This window comes from Lolium rigidum, chromosome 6 (assembly GCF_022539505.1).
Source record: "Lolium rigidum isolate FL_2022 chromosome 6, APGP_CSIRO_Lrig_0.1, whole genome shotgun sequence".
NCBI lineage: Eukaryota > Viridiplantae > Streptophyta > Magnoliopsida > Poales > Poaceae > Lolium > Lolium rigidum.
Window position 1 is genome coordinate 68,902,773 of NC_061513.1, and position 15,352 is coordinate 68,918,124.

The 15,352-nt window shown below is 45.7% G+C and overlaps 2 protein-coding genes across 2 annotated transcripts; both read right to left on the reverse strand.

Annotated features, from left to right (window-relative positions):
- Positions 1 to 982: 982 nt before the first annotated feature.
- LOC124659719 lies at positions 983 to 6,916 on the reverse strand. Its single transcript, XM_047197541.1, has 3 exons — positions 4,892 to 6,916; positions 1,364 to 1,410; positions 983 to 1,201 (listed from the first exon to the last, which is right to left on the reverse strand). The coding sequence occupies exons 1-2, from the start codon at positions 6,060 to 6,062 to the stop codon at positions 1,379 to 1,381; spliced, it is 1,203 nt and encodes a 400-aa protein (XP_047053497.1). The 5' UTR covers positions 6,063 to 6,916; the 3' UTR covers positions 983 to 1,201; positions 1,364 to 1,378.
- A 1,236-nt stretch (positions 6,917 to 8,152) lies between these two features.
- LOC124659721 lies at positions 8,153 to 12,934 on the reverse strand. The gene is made up of 2 exons (XM_047197544.1): positions 10,868 to 12,934; positions 8,153 to 8,273 (listed from the first exon to the last, which is right to left on the reverse strand). The coding sequence occupies exons 1-2, from the start codon at positions 12,024 to 12,026 to the stop codon at positions 8,254 to 8,256; spliced, it is 1,179 nt and encodes a 392-aa protein (XP_047053500.1). The 5' UTR covers positions 12,027 to 12,934; the 3' UTR covers positions 8,153 to 8,253.
- Positions 12,935 to 15,352: the final 2,418 nt, after the last annotated feature.

A 15,352-nucleotide genomic window follows, 5' to 3' on the forward strand; every position in this document is an offset into this window, starting at 1 on the left:
TGGCGTGTGTGGCCGATTGTTGGCATTTCGCTAGGTCGGTCAGGGGTTGTGTCCAATATAATCGTGTTCTATGATAATATTGGTGCATTTTTACCAATTTTTGCCCGATTTTCCACTAATAATCGGCCGTCTTCTTATTTATCAATGAAAATGGCAAGTCTTGCCTTGTTTCAAAAAAAAAAAAAAACCCAGTGAGACAAAGCCGTTGCTGCCGCGCCTAGTTGCCTGAAGGCTCGAAGGAAGACGGCGAGACGCTGGCCATCCATGCCACTGGTGTTCCCTCTGTCGCTCGAGCAACAGGGTCAAAGCCGATAGCGAAAGAAGCAGAGGCTTTCGTTTGTTATACTGATCAAACACTCGACGAGTTAGCAAAAATGTTCACTGATCAAGCTGGACAGCGCCCAAGACCTGGAGGTGATTAATGGGCACGTGAATTTGCTAGAACTAAGACGAATCACGAGATCCAGGTGGAATCTCGACAGGGATTACGAGCATGCTATGTCAATCTAGCAGACAAAGCTTTTGCCTCCTTCGAACATAAAAAAAAAAAGGAAGACTGGCCTCCAGCTTGCTGCATCAGGAATGACACGAGGAAAGCATCAACCATGACACTGTAAATGGAAAATCGAGGCAACATCGGAAATTTCTTGTGCCCTGTATGCAACGAGAGGTGACCCCTTTCGCAGTCTGAGACAAGTAGCTGCCCCTCCTCTTCTTGTTCTCCCCTCCATACCGACCGCTACACGAACAAATCGGATCTGTCAGAAATACACCTGTTGCCACGGTCAACCGCTAGCTAGCAACGCCCAGAACGAGGGCCAGCACAGCATTACCAAGTAGTAAAACATATCAGAGGTACTCAACTCAACACCAGGCAATTGGCACCCATAATTTGGCGTCAGCACCAAGTCAAACTGGTGATGGATTACAATCGATTGTCAAAGGCCAACACAGCCTAATTAACCCAAATATTTCAGACTTCAGTTGACAAGTACATAATGCTCCATTAGACAGGCTTCAGTTGACAAGTACATAATGCTCCATCGATGAAGTACTACACCACAGTTTAACATATTCGAAGATTTCCGCAAGACAGCTGAAGTAGATGTAGCCATAGACATAGACATAATCAGACTTCAGTCGCATCCCAGGCTGCACATCATCCAGTAATAAGCTGCTTTCTTCAGACTGCTAAAGACACCTATGCACAAACCCATCTTACATTACTTAACTCAGCAGTATTAACTTCACACTAAAGGAACATGTGGCTCAATAAATTTAGCCAGAACATGTGAACACTGCCAGGTAAAAATAGTATAAGAAAGTGATAAAACAGGAAGATCAGTATGAACACACTACCAACCTTTTCCTTTTCTTTTTATCGGGGGAACGCACTAGCAACCTGCTTGCCTGAAAAACAAAATAGTCATGCACCGTCAGATTACTTAGATGAAAACATGAAACTAGTTTTAAGCTTCAATGTGCAAATCAAGTTGCCAATTTGACACACCTTCAGTGTGTTTGCTCATGCTATAAAATCAGTACCATTGGAGTATGCACATGTACAAGAAGAGGACAGCAGTGGACTTTTCTTGTATCTATAGGCATTATGATTTTATATCCATAGGCATCAGCAACCACAAAACTCACGAAAAATAATATTGCTGGTGTACATTGATACGTAAAATCCTAGTGTTTATAGGCATAATGATTTTATATACAAGGCATCAGCAACCAAAAAATTCATGTTCATACGAAAAATAATAAAGTTGGTGTACATTGATACATAAATCCTAGTTCTAGGATGTGACATCTATATTACTGGTTTATCTTATAAATAGTCCGATATAACCCTACACCCTACAGTTGGACACACATAGAGGATACCACAATCAGAACTCGTAAGAATAAAATAGCAGCGCCAATCTAACAACAAAAACTTCACAAAAATGGCTAACAACAGAAATGTTATTCCATCTCCTGACGCCGTGTGCAGTGTGGTTACTAATGCTCTTTTCAGCAACCGGCGAACATGCACACCACCTTCTAAGACCACAATAATCATAGCATCTGAAAACAAAAATAGTAACCACACTGCACTAACTGAAAATGAGAATTTTTTTTGGCTACTACACAATCGAAGGCACGCAATCGGCTATCTACTTTCTGTCTACAACTATTTCAAACCTCTCCCATCCAAACACTTCTAGGAAAACTCAATAAAATATAGAAATAGAATAGCACTACATATTTTTTAAGGTATGATAGCTGTTATAGATTTACTTTTAATAGCAAGATCAGCAGTGATAATTTTTTCACAGAGACAATTACCGAATAGAACTGTATTTCACTCCCCTAAATGTTGTATTTGTTGGCAATTTTTCACCCCGTATGTGGTTTGTGCTAAAAAGAGGTGTACTTAAGATCGAGGAGCAACTAGTGCGCGACCAAGTGGGGCTAGACCAAGCTGGAAAATTATATGGCAATGTCCTATCCCACCAAAGATGAAGGTTCTAGCTTGGAAGGTGTGCCGCAATCCTATTGCAACTCAGGTGAACATGAGCAGGAGAGGTATGGATACAGCAGCAATTTGCCAAATATGTGGGAGTGACACGTTCCATGTCTTTGGCCGGTGTCTGCATGAACGTGCGCTAATAGAGGTCTGGGAACTCCCGTCAGATAGCCTGATAGTCCATACGTGAGACGATTGGTTGCTTCACTTACTGCGCTCCTTGTCTGAAACCCAGCAGGCCATGACACTGATGACAATCTGGAGAGTATGGGACAATGAACTCACCCATAATAAACCATGCCCACCTGTGGAGGGATCTCGACAGTTCCTTGTCAGTTACCTTAACTCCGTGCTGATGATCAAGCAAAGACCAGACTTCGATGTGGTAAAAGGGAAAATGATCATCTCCGTGAATGAAGGATTCAGCGGGCAGTGTGATCAGGAGGATGGATGACAGAAAGTCACAAAGAAATGGATGCTGCCATGAGAGGGCACTGCAAAACTGATTGTTGATTGCGCTTTCTCTCCCCGCGGGGTACAGGGATGGTACTACGTGACCATGAAGGACAGGTTATCTACGCAACTTGTCGAGAACTGAAGCAGTGTCAAAACGCGACAGAAGCTGAAATGATGACGATCAAGGAAGGAATGCAACTTGCTCTGCATTGGTCACCATCAGACTTCAAAATCGAAACTGATTGCGCGGAGGCAACTGAGCTAATAAAAGATAGCACACCAAATTCATCTATTTATGCGTTCAGCTTCCGCATCAGTGTAATTTGTGAGTTGTTTAGGGAAAAGGTTACTAGACTAGCTAAGATCAGTAGGGATGCTAACATGGTAAGCCATGAACTAGCTAGAGTTCGTAGGGTTCATAAGAAAACTGCAGTCATAAAAACATAAAAAAAAATCCAGAAGAAAACTCTAGAAATCGCCAAAGCCTTAGCTGATGATTGTAATCCTGTCATAAATTAATTTAATCCCTTTTCCCCTTCAAAAAATGAAGTGTGTGTGCAGAGGAACAATAATACATTACCATGGTAGTAACATAGGCACCCACAGTTCAATGATAACATAAAAACATAAAAGACGAACGACCCTGGTCAAAGCGGTGATCAGCGCCATCCCCATCCACCAGCAACTTGTGCTTGGACTTCCCAAAAAAAACCTAAAGCTCATCGACAAGATCAAGAGGGGATTCCTGTGGGAGGGAAAGAGGGAGGCCAAGGGCGGCAACTGCCATGTCAACTGGAAGCGCGTGTGCAGGCCCATCTCGTACGGCGGCCTGGGCGTGCCAGACATGGAGCGGATGGGCCTCGCGCTGCGACTACGCTGGCTCTGGCTCTCCCGCACGGACGATCGGCGGGCGTGGAGCGACCTGGACCTACAGTTCACGGCCGAGGAGCGAGCGCTGTTCTTTGCCTCCACCACCCGTCGCCCAAGGGCTGCATGGAAATGCCTGGGTGGGCTCAGGACATCCACGGCCTTCTCGGCGTGCACGAGATTGGCCAATACCTGGAGCTTTGGGCGGCCGTATCGCGCACGACGCTAGGCCTGGAGCCCGATAGGCTGATCTGGAAGTGGACGGACAGCGGCACTTACACCGCCAAGTCCTGCTACCAGGCGCAGTTCCAGGGCTCCACCACTTCCAGTTCCTGGAAGCTTACCTGGAAGACGTGGGCGCCGCCGAGGGTCAAATTCTTCAGTTGGCTCGCCGGCATGGACCGCTGCTGGACCGCCCAACGCCTAGCCAGACGAGGCCTACAGCACCATCCCCGCTGCCTCCTTTGCGACCAGATGCCAGAGACCATGCATCATCTCATCCTCGCCTATCCTTTCTCACGATAGGTCTGGCATGAGGTGCTGGCTCGTCTACGCATGACTTGCCAGCCGCCCGACGACAACGCCGCCTCCCTTGATGAGTGGTGGCGCAAGGCCAGGCAGCTGACCCCGACGCCCATGCGCAAAGGACTGGACTCCTTCACCCTGCTCACGCCATAGCTGATCTGGAAACATCGCAATTCGTGTGTTTTTGACAGAGCCCAGGCCTCGGTGCATGACCTGGTGAACGAGATCTTCGAAGAGGCTACTCTTTGGGCTAGGGCCGGTGCGAAAGGCATTAGGGTAGTGCTACTGACGACCCGGGATGTGCACTGAGACACATTATCGTATCTGTACCCCGCCTCCTAGGAGGACTGTAAAACTATCTGTTTCAATGAAATGAAACGCAAAAGTTTTTTGCGTTTTCTCGAAAAAAAAGGCTATAAGTTAATAAAAAAATGTTAAGTTTGTAGTTAACACTTCAGAAGTACACTAGTTATTCCTATGAAAAACAATTGGATTAGGAGTCGTGCAATGTTAAGATGAGCAAGCAGTTACCTTCGGTCCAGAAACTTGTGAAAGGCAGATAGATGGAACTACGGATTCTTTTGACAAGTTCCTTAGACTGCATAGATTCAAGCTGAACCATGTAGACAGATGACTGCACCCGCAAAAAGATGGCATGAACATCATCCGAATAGTGCAGCATAGATAATTTGTTATTCTCAATCCTAGACTGCAATCCAAGAATCTTCTGCAGTTCAAGAATCTTCCGCAACACCCATGTGATAACTCCATGAGGATCGACCTTCCTGTCCCATATTTGCAAACATGGGCGGTAGCGAGGGCCAGACAATGCAGCGAAGCCAACACCGCCATCCTCCGACTGGATGATCTCAACACTGTCATCGCAAGGAGGAGCACCAAGAGGCCTCTTGGTCACAGCGAGCCTCTGTGTATCCAAATCAAACTCAAGTATGCCAGTGGTATTCATCGCAAGCAGCCAGTGAAGGGTGTTACCGACAAGTGTGCTGCGAATTGGAAACATTATAGCGCTCCACGGAAGTGTTGTTGATACGAGATCACTCCATATGCCAACAGTGTCTGAAGAGTAAACGCTTGCGAACGTGATAATTTCATTGGCGGCTTGATCTTTGTGCGGGTAGCTGCTCAGCACGACCACTTTGAAAGGGCTCGAGTGGCAGGCGCCATGAACATGACCCTGGTCGGCAGCAGCACAGAGCACCGCCCCACTCTGGATTAGCACAATCCTAGATTCGTGGAACCGCAGCGGATAGGGAATGATGTGGAGGTCATCTGTGATGGGGTCCCACACAATTACCTGACTCGATATCATGTCATCAAAGAGTAGGAATCCATGGCGGCAGTCGAGGCAAGTCCATTGCTTGCTGCCGCTGGGTTGTAGGGAGAAGCGCTCGGGAGGGATGCGGTAGGGTGGATCGAGGTAGGATCTGAACAAGAATTTTCCGCGTTGATACGAGAAATCACCGAGGATGGGAGGCTTCCGGTGGTGGATGCGGAAGCGGTGGAGGAACTTGCGGTCGGTGGCGAGGCGGCGCCAGCGCTTGGAGACGATGGATGCACGCAAGAGGTAGGGCGGCTGCGGCGGGAGGCGCAACATGATCTCGTGGAGGAGGTCATCATCATCCAGTGGATTCGCCAATTCCGGCGATGACAACGAGAGTCGTCGACGGCGGCGGTGGCTCATGTCGCCCTCACCCCTCGGTCAGTATTGGATCTGGGAATGGGGAATGGAGAGATGATTTGGGGTTTTCAGATAATTCCTTATTTGACACTACCTAAAAATCTGCTTCCCTATTTGACATTGGAAATTTTTTCTTCACTATTTGACATCTGGCCAGAATATGTTACCTAATATGACACTCTAGTTCATTTTTCGAGCACTGCCGGACAGCGACATGAAAAGACGCATTTACCCCTGGTGCGCTATGTGACCAATTTTTTTTGTTGTAAAAACAAGCAAGAATAATGTGACATATTTGTTCACGGCTAAACGACCAAATAAGACCCGTACATTTGGTCACAGAACCGACTTACATATGTTAACTGAAAAAAAAATTCCTCCTCAGATTTTAGTTCAAAAGGCTCAAAAGTTGGGCAAAATCTCCCCACACCATATTCCTGCACACAGTTCATACGTCTATGGAGAATAGACCGCACAACAACATCTACAAGTGTCATAAGCATCCAGGTTCACACATGTCATCCATGTTCACATTCACCACATATAGTTTCAGGTACAGCACGTAGTTTCTCCTTCACAACATTGCGGGTATTTTCTCTTGTAGTATTATTTTTTTATGGAAATGCACAATTAGCTGAGTATTTACGAAGGTATCAAATATTTTTTTCATTTTCATTCATTCCCTTACCGTCCCAGATCATAGAGGTGAAGAGCCACCACAGAAATATTCATACATAAATAAATTCATACAAAGATCCTAGCGATAATCTTTGAAGAAACTTGATACATGCAAGATCCAACAGATAAAAGCAAAGGTAATTTCACATAGGAGCAAATCGGAAGATTCGTTCAGCATTCATTAAATTTTTTTTTTTTTTGGAACATGGACGTAATTGTATGAATTCAGATCGAAAAGGAAACCACAGAAGCAAATCACAAAAAAACTAATCATACAAACTTATCTGGAACGTGGGCATAATTGGAGGAGCAGGCGACGCTCGTTGCAGGCGCTCGCGGAGATGGTGATGTCGACGCGGAGATGGCCAACATAGGTGCCCAGCAGGACCACTTTAAAAGGGCACGAGTGACAGCTACCATGGGCGTGACCTTTGTCGTTGGCAGAGCATAGCACCGCCACGGTGTAGGTTACGTAGATCTCTGGTGGAAAGTCCACAAGGCTGCAATTGTTGGTAATGGGGTCCCACACCATGACTTGATGCTTCCGCCAATTGAGGAGGAGCATGCGTCCGTCGCGGCACTCACCAAATCCCAGCCCAGCCAATTGTTGAGCCGTAGGGAGAAGCACTTGGGAGGTATGCGGCAGGGTGAGTCCAACGTCGGTGTGAAGATAATGCTCCAGCCAGGTTGCGAGAAGACGCCTAGGTTGGGAGGCCTCTGGTGGTGGAGATGGAAGCGTTGGATAAAGTGGGAGTCGGTTGTGAGACGCGGCCAACGCTTGCAGACAAGCGAGGCACGCAGGAGGTAGGACAGCTGTGGGGGCAGGCGAAGTAGGATCTCGTGGAGTAGGTTGTCGTCTTCCAGAGGAGGTGCCAGTACCACGGATGACGGTCGGCACCAGCGGCTGGTCATGTCACTCCGTGAAGTTGCTATTGGAGAAGGGAGGTGTTGTTGAGGCTGCTGAACCGCGATGTCTTGAATCTATATTGCTGCCTATATTATATACAGTACAGGGGTTGGAGTACAACACGTAGAGATCTAGTATTGCAATACAAGGAAATCCTAGCCTGGTGCGGCCCACATCACATCTCAAGTGCGTAGGCATGCAACCCGGGCTCTGCAGAGTTCGTGTCCTCTAACAAGGACCAGCACGGCGTTGGCAGGTAGTAAAACATATATCAAATGTACTCAACACCATTGGCAAACCATAATTTGGCGCCAGCACCAAGTCAAACTGGAGGTCCATTGTCAAGGCCAACACTGCCGACATAACCCAACCATTTCAGACTTCAGTTAACAAGTACATACTGACATACTATTAGATATAGATAGATTGATTGATAGATGAAGCACTGCGCCAGTCAACATATTAGTTGATTTCCGCAGGACAGCTGAAGTACATGTAGTTTGATTTCCACAGGACAGCTGCAGTACATGTAGCCATACACATTGACATAATCAGACTTCAGTCGCATCCCAGGCTGCGCACATCATCCAGAGATAAGCTGCTCCTGCTTCAAACTGCTAATGGCACCTCTGCACAAACACATGTTACATTAGTTAATTCAGCAGTGTGGCTCATTATTTTTAGCCAGAACATTTGAACACTAATAGGTAAAATACTACTCCCTCCATCCCACGAAAGTCGTCTTAGATTTGTCAAAATTTGGATATATCTAGACACTATCTAGTATGTGTGTAGATACATACAGATTTAGACAAATTCTAGACAAGTTTCATGAGACGGAGGGAGTATTAGAAAGCGATAAAAGAGGAAGATCAGCATGAACAAACTAGCAACCTGAAATGCAAAATAATCCTGTACCGGCAGATTTTTTAGATGAGAACATGCAACTAGTTTTAAGCTTCAATGTGCAAATCAAGCTGCCAATTTGACACCCCTTTAGTGTGTTTCTTGTCTACTTCAAATTTGAGGCAGCTCTAGCGATAAAACCACTTCACTGGATTGTGCACATGTACAAGATGAAGACAGCAATAAACTTCTCTCGTATCTATAGGCATAAGCAACAGCAAAATTCAGGTTCATACGAAAAATAATATTGCTGGTGTGTATTGATATGTAAATCCTAGTTCTACGACGTGACATCACCTAGTACACAGATCAATGGTCTCATATTATATTACTGGTTTATATTGTAAATAGTCCGATATAACCAATATGGGACACAACTAGAGGATACCACAATTAGAACTCTCAGCTAACAACAAAAGCTTTATAAAAATGGCTTCTATTTCCCGTAGGCTACTGTTTCCTGATGCATACTAATGCCCCTTTTAACAACTGACGAATACACATACCATCTTCTAAGACTACAACAATCATGACACGTGAAAAAAACCCAGTTGTTCGCATATTATAGTATTACTAGTTAATCTCTTAAATAGTCCAATATGACCCTACAGAAATCAGCACAACAAGGAAAAAAAGGCATATATATCGGGGCATCCTGCTAACAACAAAACTATTGTAAAAAAGCTAACACAAATATAATTCTATCTCTCGCGCGATGATTCTTGACTCAGGACCTGACATATATGTGGACCACTTATCCAGACCACAACATACATAACACATGAAAATTCAGAACCACATTGGACTGAACAACTGAAAATGCGAAAAAGCGGCAAGTGTACAGTTTAAGGCATGCAGTCACATGGAAGACAAACTTTTCAACAAAAGATGAAATAGTGAAACATGTATACCAGTGTGATTAATAGCAAGATCAACAATGATAAACACTATCTTACAAAAACAATTATTAACAGGAGAAAAACAACTATATTTCAGCATTCAAATGTGCCAATAAAGTTCCCATTTGACATACAAGATACTCCAGTTAAAGTCTACTTCATAGATTGTTTGTTGTCAATTTTCACTTCTTATGTGGCTCATGCTGAAAATAAAATGTAATGTAGTAGTTGTACAAAGATGATCAACTGTAATTATAGTGGTAGTTCCGTAGATACACCAGATGCTTCTATCCAGTTGCCAATTATATTCAACCTGCAGTCAAGTTGCCGATGTGACACACCAGGTGCTTAAACATAAGTTTTTAGTGCTTCTGTTGTCTACTTCAAATCTAAGGCAGCTCATGGTATCCGATCAGCACAATTGATGTACATGTACAAGAAGAGGACATCGATAAAATTTTGTTTTATCTATAGTCATCATGATTTTATATCTATAGGCAGCAGCAACCACAAAAATCATGTTCATAAAAAATATATACCTGGTGCGTATTGATATGTAAATCCTAGTTCTACGATGTGGCATCAGCTAGTATACAAATCAATGATCTTATATTATATTACTGTTTATCTCATACATAGTCTGATATAACCCTACTATATTAGACACAGCTAGAGAAACAGCAGAGCCCAGCTAACAACATAAATTTCATAAAAATGGCTAACAACAGAAATGGCATTCCATCTCCTGTAAGCTTGCTATTTCCTGACGCATACAAATGATCCTTTCAGTAACTGACGAATACGCAGACCACCTTCCAAGACCACAGCAATCATAACATGTGGAAAAATCAGTCACACCATGCTGGACTGAATAACTGTTCTATCACATATATTTATTTCAAGCCCTCCCACATTCAAGCACTTGCATGACAACTCCTCAACAAACAGATAGAAATAGAATAGTACTTACACTACTTATTTTATAAGGTACGATAGATATTATAGATTTACGGTTAATACCAAGATCAGCAGTGATAAAAAAAAACTCAAACAAGTACCGAGCGTCCAAATAGAACTGTATTACTCCCTAAATCTGCCCAGCTAAATTGCTCGTTTGTCATAGTCTCCAACTCAAGTATACTTTGTACTTTGATTGTTGCCAATTTCCACCTTGTATGTGGCTTGTGCTGGGTATTTAATTGTGTGCAGGTGAACAATAATACACTACAATGGTAGTAACATAGACGCCCGCAGTTCAATGATAACATACAGACATAAAAGACAACAAGGCTATAAGTTCATTAAAAAAAAGTTCAGTTGATAGTTAACAGTTCAGAAGTACACTGGTTATTCCTATGAAAAATAATTGGATTTAGGAGTCCTGCAATGTTAAGATGAGCAGACGAGAAAGTAGTTACCTTCGGCATAGAAACTTGTGAAAGGACGATAGATGCAATTATCTGTGATTTCGAAAAGTTTCTTAGGCTGCAATGATTCAAGCTGAATCATGTAGACAGATGAGTGCACCTGCAATAAGATTGCCTGAACATCCTCCATATAGTGCAGTATATATGATTTGCCATCAATCCTAGACTCCAATCCAAGAATCTTCTGCAGTTCAACAGTCTTCCGCAACACGCCCGTGGGAAATCCATAAGAATCAATCTTCCTGTCCCAGATTTCCAAGCAGCGGCGGTAATGGAAGTCGCACAAAGCAGCAAAGCCAACAGTGCCATCCTCTGCCTGGATGATCTGAAGATTGCCACCGCGAGGAGCACCAGCAAACCTCCCGGTCACAGCTGCTCTCTGTGCCTCCAAATCAAACTTAAGCATGAAAGTGCTTTCCAGCAGCCAGTAAAGGGTGTTACCAACAAGTGTGCTGCGAAGAGAGATGTCAATACCCCTGCCCAGAAAACCTGTTGAGATGAGATCGCTCCACATGTCAGTCTCGGAGGAGTAAACACTAGCCAATACTTCTGGTTCATAATCATCATCTTCATCCGAAAGATCATCGTCGTGCTCGTTGCTGATGATCGCAACCACTTTAAAAGGGCTTGAGTGGCAGGCGCCATGCACGTGCCCCCGGTCGCCGGCGGCGCAGAGCACCGCCCCACTGTGTATCCCCATGTGGCTGAACTGCGGCGGAAAGGCCACAACGCGGCGGTCACCAGTGATGGGGTCCCACACAATTACCCGACTCCGCATGTCGTCGTTGATGAGCACGCGTCCGTGGCGGACGTCGAGGCACATCTGGCTGGATCTGATACGTGGGCGCATGGAGAAGCGCTCAGGAGGGATGCGGTAGGGCGGGTCCAGAGTGGAACTGAACGACATGCCGCCCCTAGTACATGAGAAGACGCCTAGAAGGGGCGGCTTTTGGTGGTGGATGGGGAAGCGGCGGAGGAACTTGGGGTCGGTGGCAAGGCTTCGCCAGCGCTTGGAGACGGTGGACGCACGCAGGAGGTAGGGCGGCTGCGGTGGGAGGCGCAGCATGATCTCATGGAGGAGATCGTCGACATCCAGCGGATGCACCACTTCCGGCGACAACGGCAAGGGTGGGCGGCGGCGGCGGCTCATGTCGCCCTCACCCCTCGGTCGCTATTGGATTGGGGGACTGGAGAGAGAAATCCTTATTCAACCCTACCAAACCCTATTTGACACTTGGTCAGAATTTGTTGCCTAATATAGCACTAGTTCATTTTGAGCACTAACAGTGTTAAACAACAACATGAAAAGACACTTTTGACCCTGGTGCACTATGTGGCCAATTTTTTAAAGACAAGCAAAAATACTGTGACATATTTGTTCATGGACTTCAATTGAAAAACTTCGTCATCAGATTTTAATTCAAAATGCTCAAAAGTTGGGAAAAAAAACTCCCCTGTAAGTTGATTCCATATCCCCGCACACAGTTCATACCTACATGGAGAATAGATCGCAAAACATCTACAAGTACCATAAACATCCAGGTTCACACATGTCACATCCGTGTTCACATTCACCACATACAGGTTCATGTGCAGCACATAGTTTCTCCTTCACCACATTGCGAGTATTTTCTCTTGTACTGCATTTTTACGGAAAAGCACAATTAGCTGTATTTACGAAGGTATCAAATATTCTTTCCATTTTCATTCCCTTACATCAAGTAGACAAATTCATTTCCTATAGGAGCAAATCGGAAGATTCGTTTAGTATTCATACAAAAAAAAATTGGAACATGGACGTCATTAAGTAAATTACAAAAAATAATTATACAAACTTATCTGAAACGTGGACGTAATTGGAGGGCCAGGCGACGCTCGTTGCAGGCAATCGCGCTCGCGGAGATGTGATGTCGACGCAGTTCTGTAGGAGCAGGTGCTCCACCCAAGGCTTCCGCGACGGCGCTGGCGGAGGAGGCAGTGCTGGAGCGCAGGCTCGAGGGTGCACCAGCCGAGCCCCTCGTCGCCGACCACCACGACGGCGCCGCCGCGCCTTGCCAGCCCTCCGCCGCCATGCCGGGCTCGCCATCCATATCCTTGACCCTGGGACGACAGGGTTAGATTTCTTTTTCCCCAGCGTTGAATAATGGCTATTCGAAAAAAAAATTGAATAATGGCTAAGGGAGGGGTATTTTTGTCTATGAGAGAAAAAAATGACGGCAGAGGTAACGGGGTGGACGGCGATGCAGCTTTTTAGGTAGTGTGATAGTGTCACGTGGCTCATTTGGCTCTCCTTTTTTTTTTAAATGTGACAACGTGCAAGAATCGGACGAGGAAGCGTGAACGTGGTATGGGTCTGATTTGGTTTTCGGGAGATTTTCATGGCCCCGGATGCGGATCGGATTTTGAAAATTCCGTTAAGAAATGCAGCTGGAGAGGATTGGCTGGCATGGTCCCATGAAAAGTCGGGCATTTATTCAGTACGTTCGGCTTATAATGCTCTAGTTGAGGCGAAGGAGCAAGAGGTGGAGCTACAGGTTCCTACTACTTCCTCCTCGAGCGATGATGCAAGATGGAAAAAGCTTTGGAATCTAGATGTTCTACCACGGGTACGAGTTTTTTGGTGGCGAGTTCTCAATGGCATTGTGCCAGATTATGCAACTCTCACCAGGCGGCATGTCAGAGTTAATAGTACCTGTCCGGTTTGTAAAGCAACATCAGAAACCTTAATGCATGCGTTGGTGGAGTGCTCGCATGCGCAGCTATTTTGGACAGCTGCGAAGGATGCATTCAACCTGAAATTGCCAAGGTTGCACCCTGTGACGTGGGCAGAAGACATTTTATGTGAGTCTTCGTTCGATAGTTTGGACAGGAATATGACTATATCGATAATGGCTGCCATTTGGGATTCTAGAAACAAATGGAGTCATGATGATTCAGGGTATAATCCTGTTAAAGCAGTGGATAATATTGCAGAGACTTTGGCCTTCATGGATGGCCTGAAGAAGAAGAAATATGCAACCACTAGACCGCATTTCACCTGGCATGGTCCTCCTCCGGGCATCATCAAGGTAAATTCAGACGGAGCGATTAGGTCTGATGCGGGTATTGCTTCGACTGGTGGGGTGGCACGAGATACGGAAGGGTTTAAAAGTGCATGGTGCAGATTGTATCAGGGCATTACTGATCCGCTGATCATTGAAGCTCTTGCATTAAGGGATGCAGTGGTAGAGGCAAGGTCCCAGGGTTTTGACAAGATCATCGCTGAGACCGATAGTGCAGAGCTTGTGCGTTTGTGGATGGAGAGAGGGAACCACAGAGCAGTGATTGCTCCTATCATTAGTGAAATTAGCGATATTTCCTTAGAGTTTAGTTCTTTTGAGATTTTGTTTGCTCGTCGTTCAGCAAATGTTGTGGCCCATGAATGTGCGCGTTATGCCTGTGCTCATGGTGCCTCAACTGTTTGGCGGAACGATAGCCCCGAGTTCCTGTCTACTAGCCTGATGGCTGATTGTAACTCTGGTTTTTTGGAATAATAAAGAGTTGAGTTAACGCCAAAAAAGAAAGGTAAAAAAAAGCCACTTTGTTTGGTGGTATAGATTGTGTACTGTGGTACACATGTCTTATTTTGTTTGGTTGGTCACATGTTGTTCTTAATCTCACATGTATCCTGTATGGCAACATGTTGATCTTACTTCATCCATCACAAGTATCGTCATGTCGGCGATCACGAAGTCAACTATGCTTCGGTGGCGGAGGCTCGGGTGGTGGCCGCGGTGACGTGCTTTGATGCGTTTCCGTGGATGGTGGCGATATCTTCAGCCACGGGGGTGGCGTTGCTGCCGGTTGGCCCGAGGAGCCTCCTTTGTGGCGGATCTGGAGCTCCAAGCTTCAATCCATGCGTCTGGTCGGGCCGGCGGTGCGGCGGTAGCAGTGGCATTGTCTGCTGGAGAGGTGGTGGCTTGGGTGGTTGTGCTGCTGATACGTCTCCGACGTATCGATAATTTCTTATGTTCTATGCCATATTATTGATGATACCTACATGTTTTATGCACACTTTATGTCATATTCGTGCATTTTCTGGAACTAACATATTAACAAGATGCCGAAGTGCCAGTTCTCGTTTTCTGCTGTTTTTGGTTTCAGAAATCCTAGTAACGAAATATTCTCGGAATTGGACGAAACGAAGACCCATGGGCCTATTTTTCCACGGAGCTTCCAGAAGACCGAAGAACATACGAAGTGGGGCCACGAGGTGGTGACACCACAAGGCGGCGCGGCCAAGGAGGGGCCCGTGCCGCCCTATGGTGTGGGCCCCTCGTCAGGCCCCCGACTCTGCCCTTCCGCCTACTTAAAGCCTCCGTCGCGAAACCCCGAGGCGAAAAACCACGATACGGAAAACCTTGCGAGACGCCGCCGCCGCCGATCCCATCTCGGGGGATTACGGAGATCTCCTCCGGCACCCTGCCGGAGAGGGGA

Bases quoted from the DNA above. Each gene is read 5' to 3' on its own strand.
- LOC124659719 (XM_047197541.1), bottom strand. From the start codon at position 6,062: ATGAGCCACCGCCGCCGTCGACGACTCTCGTTGTCATCGCCGGAATTG. The intron at 1,411-4,891 runs GTAACTGCTTGC...TTTGTTTTTCAG, and splicing joins CACAAGTTTCTGGACCGAAG to GCAAGCAGGTTGCTAGTGCG.
- LOC124659721 (XM_047197544.1), bottom strand. From the start codon at position 12,026: ATGAGCCGCCGCCGCCGCCCACCCTTGCCGTTGTCGCCGGAAGTGGTG. The intron at 8,274-10,867 runs GTAACTACTTTC...GTGTTTGTGCAG, and splicing joins CACAAGTTTCTATGCCGAAG to AGGTGCCATTAGCAGTTTGA.